This window comes from Procambarus clarkii, chromosome 47 (assembly GCF_040958095.1).
Source record: "Procambarus clarkii isolate CNS0578487 chromosome 47, FALCON_Pclarkii_2.0, whole genome shotgun sequence".
Classification (NCBI taxonomy): Eukaryota; Metazoa; Arthropoda; class Malacostraca; order Decapoda; family Cambaridae; genus Procambarus; species Procambarus clarkii.
Genome location: NC_091196.1, coordinates 27,728,719 through 27,739,847, shown reverse-complemented (window position 1 = coordinate 27,739,847; position 11,129 = coordinate 27,728,719). Strand labels below are relative to the sequence as shown.

The 11,129-nt window shown below is 53.0% G+C and overlaps 1 protein-coding gene across 1 annotated transcript; it reads right to left on the bottom strand.

The window, feature by feature from the left end:
• Window positions 1–1,922: 1,922 nt before the first annotated feature.
• On the bottom strand, window positions 1,923–8,359 carry LOC123763108 (uncharacterized). The gene is made up of 2 exons (XM_069302350.1): window positions 8,230–8,359; window positions 1,923–4,378 (listed from the first exon to the last, which is right to left on the bottom strand). The coding sequence occupies exons 1-2, from the start codon at window positions 8,357–8,359 to the stop codon at window positions 1,923–1,925; spliced, it is 2,586 nt and encodes an 861-aa protein (XP_069158451.1).
• Between the last annotated feature and the right edge of the window lie 2,770 nt (window positions 8,360–11,129).

The following is an 11,129-nucleotide window of genomic DNA, read 5'->3' as shown; positions in this document are numbered from 1 at the left end:
AAAAAGGCCTTAATCTGTATTCTCTTGAGCGCAGGCGGGAGAGATACATAATAATTTACACGCGGAAAATACTAGAGGGGCTGGTCCCAAACCTGTACACACAAATAACGCCACATGAGACCAGAAGGCATGGCAGGATGTGCAGAATACCCCCGTTTACGAGCAGAGGTGCAACAGGTACTCTGAGAGAGAACTCCTGTTCAACACACTTCCACTACACAAGGTGCATAACTGGCCGACCCCTCACAGTGTTCAGGAGAGAACTTGATAAACACCTCCAAAGGATACCTGATCAACCAGGCGGTGATTTATACGTCAGGCTGCGAGCAGCCGCGTCCAACAGCCTGGTTGACCAGTCCAGCAACTAGGAGTCCTGGTCGACGACTGGGCCGCGGGGAGGCTAAGCCCCGAAACCATCTCAAGGTAAGGTAGTCCCAGAAGTCCCCCAGCTGCAGAATGGTCCCCTATACTCAAAACGTCCCTCAGGCCCAGGACTCTCCCTCTAGCTCTGATCATTTGCCCCCCCCCCCTGCCCCGCCCTGAACGTACCCCAGCTCTAGAACGACCTTCCACCCCCCCCCCCAGTCACAGAACGTCGACCCATTCCCCACACTTCCCAACCCCGAGAACGTCCCTCCATTCCAGAAGGTCACCCCCCCCCCCCCAGGGCCCACACCCCCCCCCCAGGGCCCACACCACCCCCCCAGGCTCAGAAGGACCACTACTCTATAACACTTATATTCCTATATTCTTATGTTGTAGAATGTCCCATATTGGCTGACTTTCGCCCTCCTGGGCTGAGGTATGCTTAAGTCTGTAACTACTATATAAATACTGGAACACTTGGTGATATATTGGACTTGTACCCACGATTGACCATGTAATGTATCAATTATACAATGTGATGTAACTATATAACCTGAGCTTGTAAAAGCATCTTAATAACCTTCAGTGGTTAAGTGCTTAATTACACACTAGTTTCTTTATCAGCTATCTCACCCTGTAGTAGTAGGAAAGACAGTATGTGTATGTGTGTGTGTGTGTGTGTGTGTGTGTGTGTGTGTGTGTGTGTGTGTGTGTGTGTGTGTGTGTGTGCGTGCGTGCGTGCGCGCGCGCGCATATGTATATGTATGTATGTCTATAAAGTATATGTGGAAGCTGATCAGAATTACATTTCACCTTTGTAAATGTACATTAATGACACTATGTAAAAGACACATCTAACACTTTATGTAGGGCGTACGTAAATCTGTGTATCTATGTATTTACGTATGTAGGTTAGCTTAGCATTTTAAAAGCACTACAATCACCTTCTGTGGTTGATTGTTCAACAAACCCCTGAACTACATGTTTAACACATCTCTCACCCTGTCCATGGAGGACAGAAGAAAATGTATATATGCTGGTTAGCATTGTAAATGTGTGGCCACGTCTGTGGTAGAAAATAATAATAATAATAATAATAATAATAATAATAATAATAATAATAATAATAATAATAATAATAATAATAATAATAATCAACACTACAACACTAAACACAAACACTTGTGTTGGGGAGGAAAGCGGAGTGTGTTACAGGGACGTATGTATTCCTATGTAATGGCTCAGGTTACATTTAATGTGTTGGTTTACACCGAGGCTGTGGTCCCCGTGGGTGGTATACACAGAGGGATACTCACACCAGGGGGCGTAGCCCTCTCCGGTGAGTGTAAACCCGGAGTTTTATTTTAGGCTTACACTGTGTGGAAGACTAATGTGTATTTGATGGTTGGTATTGTGGTGGTCGACCTGACACTGAACCCGCCCTCTTGGTCAACTTACTAACCAACCCTCCAGCCAACCAATCATACAGCGGGTCCCTCTCCTTCACCACCGTCCCTCTCCATCACCACCTTCCCTCTCCTACCCCCACTTTTCCCCTATTGTGGCAGGGGAGGTGCCGAGGTGCGGCAGGAGGAAGGGTGCCGGGGTGCGGCAGGAGGCAGGGTGCCGGGGTGCGGCAGGAGGCAGGGTGCCGGGGTGCGGCAGGAGGCAGGGTGCCGGGGTGCGGCAGGAGGCAGGGTGCCGGGGTGCGGCAGGAGGCAGGGTGCCGGGGTGCGGCAGGAGGCAGGGTGCCGGGGTGCGGCAGGAGGCAGGGTGCCGGGGTGCGGCAGGAGGCAGGGTGCCGGGGTGCGGCAGGAAGAAGGGTGCCGGGGTGCGGCAGGAGGCAGGGTGCCGGGGTGAGGCAAGGTGCCGGGGTGCGGCAGGAGGAAGGGTGCCGGGGTGCGGCAGGAAGCAGGGTGCCGGGGTGCGGCAGGAGGAAGGGTGCCGGGGTGCGGCAGGAGGAAGGGTGCCGGGGTGCGGCAGGAGGAAGGGTGCCGGGGTACGGCAGGAGGAAGGGTGCCGGGGTGCGGCAGGAGGCAGGGTGCCGGGGTGCGGTAGGAGAGTTGCCGGGGTGCGGCAGGGGAGGTACCGGGGTGCGGCAGGAGGCAGGGTACCGGGGTGCGGCAGGAAGCAGGGTGCCGGGGTGCGGCAGGAGGCAGGGTGCCGGGGTGCGGCAGGAGGCAGGGTGCCGGGGTGCGGCAGGAGGCAGGGTGCCGGGGTGCGGCAGGAGGCAGGGTGCCGGGGGCGGCAGGAGGCAGGGTGCCGGGGTGCGGCAGGAGGCAGGGTGCCGGGGTGCGGCAGGAGGCAAGGTGCCGGGGTGCGGCAGGAGGCAGGGTGCCGGGGTGCGGCAGGAGGCAGGGTGCCGGGGTGCGGCAAGAGGCAGGGTGCCGGGGTGCGGCAGGAAGAAGTGTGCCGGGGTGCGGCAGGAGGCAGGGTGCCGGGGTGAGGCAAGGTGCCGGGGTGCGGCAGGAGGAAGGGTGCCGGGGTGCGGCAGGAAGCAGGGTGCCGGGGTGCGGCAGGAGGAAGGGTGCCGGGGTGCGGCAGGAGGAAGGGTGCCGGGGTGCGGCAGGAGGAAGGGTGCCGGGGTGCGGCAGGAGGAAGGGTGCCGGGGTGCGGCAGGAGGCAGGGTGCCGGGGTGCGGTAGGAGAGTTGCCGGGGTGCGGCAGGGGAGGTACCGGGGTGCGGCAGGAGGCAGGGTACCGGGGTGTGGCAGGAAGCAGGGTGCCGGGGTGCGGCAGGAGGCAGGGTGCCGGGGTGCGGCAGGAGGCAGGGTGCCGGGGTGCGGCAGGAGGCAGGGTGCCGGGGTGCGGCAGGAGGCAGGGTGCCGGGTGCGGCAGGAGGCAGGGTGCCGGGGTGCGGCAGGAGGCAGGGTGCCGGGGTGCGGCAGGAGGCAAGGTGCCGGGGTGCGGCAGGAGGCAGGGTGCCGGGGTGCGGCAGGAGGCAGGGTGCCGGGGTGCGGCAAGAGGCAGGGTGCCGGGGTGCGGCAGGAAGAAGTGTGCCGGGGTGCGGCAGGAGGAAGGGTGCCGGGGTGCGGCAGGAGGAAGGGTGCCGGGGTGCGGCAGGAGGCAGGGTGCCGGGGTGCGGTAGGAGAGTTGCCGGGGTGCGGCAGGGGAGGTACCGGGGTGCGGCAGGAGGCAGGGTGCCGGGGTGCGGCAGGAGGCAGGGTGCCGGGGTGCGGCAGGAGGCAGGGTGCCGGGGTGCGGCAGGGTGCCGGGGTGCGGCAGGAGGCAGGGTGCCGGGGTGCGGCAGGAGGCAGGGTGCCGGGGTGCGGCAGGAGGCAGGGTGCCGGGGTGCGGCAGGAGGCAGGGTGCCGGGGTGCGGCAGGAGGCAGGGTGCCGGGGTGCGGCAGGAAGCAGGGTGCCGGGGTGTGGCAGGAGGCAGGGTGCCGGGGTGCGGCAGGAGGCAGGGTGCCGGGGTGCGGCAGGAGGCAGGGTGCCGGGGTGCGGCAGGAGGCAGGGTGCCGGGGTGCGGCAGGAGGCAGGGTGCCGGGGTGCGGCAGGAGGCAGGGTGCCGGGGTGCGGCAGGGTGCCGGGGTGCGGCAGGGTGCCGGGGTGCGGCAGGGTGCCGGGGTGCGGCAGGGTGCCGGGGTGCGGCAGGAGGCAGGGTGCCGGGGTGCGGCAGGAGGCAGGGTGCCGGGGTGCGGCAGGAGGCAGGGTGCCGGGGTGCGGCAGGAGGCAGGGTGCCGGGGTGCGGCAGGAGGCAGGGTGCCGGGGTGCGGCAGGAGGCAGGGTGCCGGGGTGCGGCAGGAGGCAGGGTGCCGGGGTGCGGCAGGAGGCAGGGTGCCGGGGTGCGGCAGGAGGCAGGGTGCCGGGGTGCGGCAGGAGGCAGGGTGCCGGGGTGCGGCAGGAGGCAGGGTGCCGGGGTGCGGCAGGAGGCAGGGTGCCGGGGTGCGGCAAGGGATGTGCTGGGGTGCGGTAGGAGGCCGGGTGCCGGGGTGCGGCAGGGAAGGGGCCGGGGTGCGGAAGCAGCGCCACCCGACACCCCTCCCTTCCCCTAGGGGCAGGTCCCGGGTCTGAGGGCGGGAGTGCAGGTGGGCGTGTGGGTGCCCCGGCTCGGGTGACGCCCACGCCCGCCCGTACCACCACAACACTGGGCACCTCCCCCCTCACACCCTCCCCTTCACATCGTTCCCCTCACACCTTCCCTTCTTCAGACCATTCCCCTCACACCCTCCCCTTCACACCGGTCCCCTCACACCCTTCACATCGTTCCGCTCACACCCTCCCCTTCACCCTGTCTCCCCTCACACCCTCCCCCTCACACCCTCCCCCTCACACCCTCCCTCCTTCACACCATTCCCCTCACACCCTCCCCCCTACACCCCCCCCCCCCACACACCCTCCTCCCCCCCACACACCCTCCCCTCCACACACCCTCCCCCCCACACACGGATAACAAGGATAAACTATTCAACACTGGTGGTACGCGAACAAGGGGACGCAGGTGGAAACTGAGTACCCACATGAGCCACAGAGACGTTAGAAGGAACTTTTTCAGTGTCAGAGTAGTTAACGGATGGAATGCATTAGGCAGTGATGTGGTGGAGGCTGACTCCATACACAGTTTCAAATGTAGATATGATAGAGCCCAATAGGCTCAGGAATCTGTACACCAGTTGATTGACAGTTGAGAGGCGGGACCAAAGAGCCAAAGCTCAACCCCCACAAGCACAAATAGGTGAGTACAAATAGGTGAGTACACCCTCCCCCACTCCCGCACACCCCCCCCCCACACACCCTCCCCCCCCCCCCACATTTTCCTGGCCGGCAGTCCAGGAAAATGCAGTCTGCCCACCCTTCTCTTTTCTGCCTAATTTTTGTTGCCTGGTCATAAAATTCTATTAAACCTGTGAGGCACGATTTACCATCCCTGAACCCATGTTGGTGGTGCGTTACAAAGTTATTTCCCTCCAGAAGCTCTACGAGCCTTTTCCTCACGATCTTCTCCATCACCTTGCATGGTATACAAGTTAAGGAAACTGGTCTGTAGTTCAGTGCCTCTTGCCTGTCACCCTTCTTGTATATTGGGACGACGTTAGCTGTCTTCCAACTTTCTGGTAAGTCTCCTGTTTCCAGTGACCTGTTATACACCATAGAGAGTGGCACACTTAGTGCTTCTGCACCTTCCTTTAGTATCCATGTGTGTGTGTGTGTGTACACTCGCCTAGTTGTGCTCGCCTAGTCGTGTTTGCAGGGCAGGGTCGAGCATCTGCTCTAGTCCCACCTTTCGACAATTTACTCATCGAGTCCGTTCCACTGAATTACGACTGTTAGACTGCAAAGTTGTTCTGACCCGTTTGTGACATCTCCGTTTCCAGTCTCCAATTATGTTAGGTGAAGAAAAAGAAATATATAACTGCAGAAGGTATTACACTTATTATAAAACTAGCAGTACCCGGCCACGCGTTGCTGTGGCTCAGCAACGCACATTCGTTGCTGGGCCACAGCAATCTTCCCTGTCCCCAAGTCTTCCCCACCATTCCCCCTCCCCCCACCCGTCTTCTCGGCCTCCCAACCATTCCCTACTCCACCGTCCCCTCGTCCTCCCCACCATCCACTCTTCCTTCCCACCATGTCCCACTACCCTGTCCCTTTATCTTCCCCACCAATCTCCATTCCCCCATCCCCTCGTCCCCACCATCCCAAACTCCCGCGTCCCTTCGTCCTTCCCCACCATTACCCCCTTCCTTGTCCCCTCGTCCTCCCCACCATCTCTCACTTCCGTCCCCTCGTCATCTCCACCATTCCCCACTCCCTCATCTGATGCCTTCTCAAATAGTCTGATGTTCCCATCAGAAAATTGGGAATATCAAGTGATCTGATGTTCCCATCACTAAAATATAAGAAAAAGTTAAAAAATGAAATGAAAATATGAAAAAATAAAAAATAAACTATACTCACGAAATGAACAGTATGGTAAACAACACAGCTCAATTCAAACACAATGTCACTCAAAATAATTCAATAAAAAATAAAATAAATCGAAATAAATTAAAATAAAATTTATCAATGCAATCGGAAACACTGAAATGGAATTCGTGACATATTTAGTATAGCATGAATGTTGCTATTATGTGCAACAGATGGCGCTGTTTTTCAAAAACGCATGTTTTTACCTGTCACAGAGGTGGCATCTATATAGTAGGTGTGTATAAAAAAAAAAAAAAAAAAAAAAAAAAAAAAAAAAAAAACGCACATATTCGAATGGAACGTTGTGTCAGAATTTCAAAGCAATCGGTGAAGAACTTTAGGAGATTACAGCGTGTGTTGCTCTTACATCCAACAGATGGCGTTGTTTTTCAAAAAAGCATGTTTTCTCCGGTCACAGGTAAGGCACGTATATAGTAGGTATATAGAAACACGCGCCTATTCGAATGCAACGTCATGTCAAAATTTCAAAGCAATCGGTAAAGAGGTTTCGAAGATTTCTCTCACATGAAAAACACAGTTTTTCAAAAAAGTATGTTTTTTGTTCGTCACAGACGTGACATCAATATAACCTGTATATAAAAACCTGCTCGGATGCGAATGTAGCATTGTGTGAAAATTTCAAAGCAATCGGTGAAGAACTTTCGGAGATTAGCGATTTTGAACAAACGAACATTTCCATTTTTATTTATACAGACAATATAGATGCCACCCCTGTGACAGGTAAAAATATGCATTTTTGAAAAACAGCGCCATCTGTTGCACATAATAGCAACATGCACGCTATACTAAATATGTCACGAATTCCATTTGAATGTTTCCGATTGCACTGATAAAAAAAATTTATGAAAATAAAATTTATTTTATTTTTTATTTAATTATTTTGTGTGACATTGTGTTGGAATTGAGCTGTGTTGTTTACCATACTGTTCATTTCGTAAGTATAAGTATAGATGTCACACCTGTGACAGGTAAAACTATGCATTTCTTGAAAAACAGCGCCATCTGTTGCATGTAAGAGGAACACACATGCTATACTAAATATGTTACCATTCCATTTCAATGTTTCTGATTGCATTGATAAATTGAATTTTAATAGATTTTGATTTATTTTCATTTTGATTTAATTATTTTGTGTGAATTGCATTGGAATTGAGCTGTGTTGTTTATCATACCGTTCATTTCAGGAGTATAGTTTATTTTTTTTACTTTTTCATATTTTCATTTCATTTTTTAATCTTTTCTTATATTTCAATGATGGGAACATCAGATCACTTGATGTTCCCAATTTTCTGATGGGAACATCAGACCATCTGGGAAGGCGTCGGACGAGGGAGTGGGGAATGGTGGGGATGACGAGGGGACGGAAGTGAGATATGGTGGGAAGGGGGTAATGGTGGGGAAGGACGAGGGGATGGGGGAGTTTGGGATGGTGGTGACGAGGGGATGGGGGAATGGAGAATGGTGGGGAGGACAAAGGGACAGGGGAGTGGGGCATGGTGGGAAGGAAGAGGGAATGGGCGAGTGGGGAATGGTGGGGAGGACGAGGGGATTGTGGAGTGGAGAATGGTTGGGAGTCCGAGGGGATGGGTGAGGGGGGGGGGAATGGTTGGGAGGATTAGGGGATAGGGAAGGTTGCTGTGGCACAGCAGTACCCGAGCCACAGCAACGAGTGGCCGGGTACTGCTAGTAGGTATATAAAAAGACGCACCTATTCGAATTGCAACGTTGTGTCAAAATTTCAAAACAATCATTGAAGAACTTTTGGAGATTACAGCGTGTGTTGCTCTTACGTACAACAGATGGCGCTGTTTTTCTCGAGGTCAACTGGCAACAGCACACTAGCATTCGATACAACTTAGGATTGAATTGCACGTGTCCGCTCGAGGCGTAGTGATCAGGACTCATTGGTAATGCCAGAGCGGACTCCACACACCGTCAACACCACTTTGACTCTTCACTGCCACTTGCATCTTCCTGAGCCTGGATTTAACACACTTGCATTCCCTTCTCATCCCCTTGGCCAACCACTTGGGCTGGACAGTAGAGCGACAGTCTCGCTTCATGTAGGTCGGCGTTCAATCTCTGACCGTTCGAGAGGTTGGGCACCATTCCTTTCCCCAGTCCCTTCCCAAATCCTTATCCTGATCCCTTCTCAGTTCTATATAGTCATAAAGGCTTGGTACTTTCTCCTGATAATTGCTTTGGATGCTTCCCCCCCCCCCCCATGTAGAATCCCACCTGACGAGTGTATCTATTAAATTCTGTTAATAAACAATAGACGACTGTATTGAATTCCGCGACTCTTTTCATCTTAGTTCATACTACGAGGGTCTATTTGTTGTGTGAGAGTTTAAGGGCTCCTACTGACCTGGTCCTCTCGGAGTGCAATAACGGATACGGATCGGTGCACTGAAATGCGCGAACTCAAGCCAAGCGACCCACGCACAGACAACCTGGGTGCTTGTGAGCCACTATGAGCCATGGTACGCCTTATTTTGTCCGTTGGGGATATTGGCGTCAAAATACGATATATTATTTGAGAAGTAAGGTTGGTTAGTGATGTTTTTTTCTGGTCTATATTATATTATATATATATATATATATATATATATATATATATATATATATATATGCGAACAAGCCTGAATGGTCCCCAGGACTATATGCGAATGAAAACTCACACCCCAGAAGTGACTCGAACCCATACTCCCAGAAGCAACGCAACTGGTAACTACAGGGCGCCTTAATCCACTTGACCATCACGGCCGTCAAAAGGAAGTGATAGCCGAGGCTATTTGAGCCACTTCCCCGACGGCAACTCGGATGGTAATCTTGGGCATAGCATTTCACCAAATCACCTCATTCTTTGGGGCACACGTGAGGAACACAAATGCGAACAAGCCTGAATGGTCCCCAGGACTATATGCGAATGAAAACTCACACCCCAGAAGTGACTCGAACCCATACTCCCAGAAGCAACGCAACTGGTAACTACAGGGCGCCTTAATCCACTTGACCATCACGGCCGTCAAAAGGAAGTGATAGCCGAGGCTATTTGAGCCACTTCCCCGACGGCAACTCGGATGGTAATCTTGGGCATAGCATTTCACCAAATCACCTCATTCTTTGGGGCACACGTGAGGAATACAAATGCGAACAAGCCTGAATGGTCCCCAGGACTATATGCGAATGAAAACTCACACCCCAGAAGTGACTCGAACCCATACTCCCAGAAGCAACGCAACTGGTAACTACAGGGCGCCTTAATCCACTTGACCATCACGGCCGTCAAAAGGAAGTGATAGCCGAGGCTATTTGAGCCACTTCCCCGACGGCAACTCGGATGGTAATCTTGGGCATAGCATTTCACCAAATCACCTCATTCTTTGGGGCACACGTGAGGAACACAAATGCGAACAAGCCTGAATGGTTCCTCTCGTGTGCCCCAAAGAATGAGGTGATTTGGTGAAATGCTATGCCCAAGATTACCATCCGAGTTGCCGTCGGGGAAGTGGCTCAAATAGCCTCGGCTATCACTTCCTTTTGACGGCCGTGATGGTCAAGTGGATTAAGGCGCCCTGTAGTTACCAGTTGCGTTGCTTCTGGGAGTATGGGTTCGAGTCACTTCTGGGGTGTGAGTTTTCATTCGCATATAGTCCTGGGGACCATTCAGGCTTGTTCGCATTTGTGTTCCTCACGTGTGCCCCAAAGAATGAGGTGATTTGGTGAAATGCTATGCCCAAGATTACCATCCGAGTTGCCGTCGGGGAAGTGGCTCAAATAGCCTCGGCTATCACTTCCTTTTGACGGCCGTGATGGTCAAGTGGATTAAGGCGCCCTGTAGTTACCAGTTGCGTTGCTTCTGGGAGTATGGGTTCGAGTCACTTCTGGGGTGTGAGTTTTCATTCGCATATAGTCCTGGGGACCATTCAGGCTTGTTCGCATTTGTGTTCCTCACGTGTGCCCCAAAGAATGAGGTGATTTGGTGAAATGCTATGCCCAAGATTACCATCCGAGTTGTCGTCGGGGAAGTGGCTCAAATAGCCTCGGCTATCACTTCCTTTTGACGGCCGTGATGGTCAAGTGGATTAAGGCGCCCTGTAGTTACCAGTTGCGTTGCTTCTGGGAGTATGGGTTCGAGTCACTTCTGGGGTGTGAGTTTTCATTCATATATATATATATTAGTATATTTTGGTAGCAGTCTTTCCTGTAGACATATATTATTAAATATGACCGAAAAAGTAAGATTAATAATTCTAACACGAATTTTCTCAATCTTTCGTACATTACGCTTCACTGTTGGAGGTAAATCAAAAATCAATTCTCCAAAATTCATTTTTATTTCTAGTCTGACGCGACACGGGCGCGTTTCGTAAAACTTATTACATTTTCAAAGACTTTAGTTCACAAATACACAACTGAATAGATTGATTGATTGATAAAGATTAAGCCACCCAAGAGGTGGCACGGGCATGAATAGCCCGTAAGTGGTACAATTTTTTTTTTTTTCCCAGTGTTCTGAGGTTGCATTTAACCATCAAGCTGTTATCGTGGGGGAGGATACTGCTTCACAGTCTTTATGAGGGTGTCCAGCTGCTGGACACCTTTGTTGACCAGGAGAGTGGCTGTGTTGATGGCTTCAGTTCCTGAATCATGCCACTGCATGATTCAGGAACTCTTAAAGCTCTTCTAATGTCATTGGTTGCTTCACATTCCAGAAGATAGTGAAGTAATGGCTTTTCTGTGACAGTTTGGCAGAAGATGCACTCTCTCTGTTGGGGTTCACCAATCTCCCAGTTGCATCTGTAACCTAGACGTAGTCTATATAGCCTA

Bases quoted from the DNA above. Each gene is read 5' to 3' on its own strand.
- LOC123763108 (XM_069302350.1), bottom strand. From the start codon at position 8,359: ATGAAGCGAGACTGTCGCTCTACTGTCCAGCCCAAGTGGTTGGCCAAG. The intron at 4,379-8,229 runs GTGTGTGGAGTC...TCCCGCCCTCAG, and splicing joins GAGTCAAAGTGGTGTTGACG to ACCCGGGACCTGCCCCTAGG.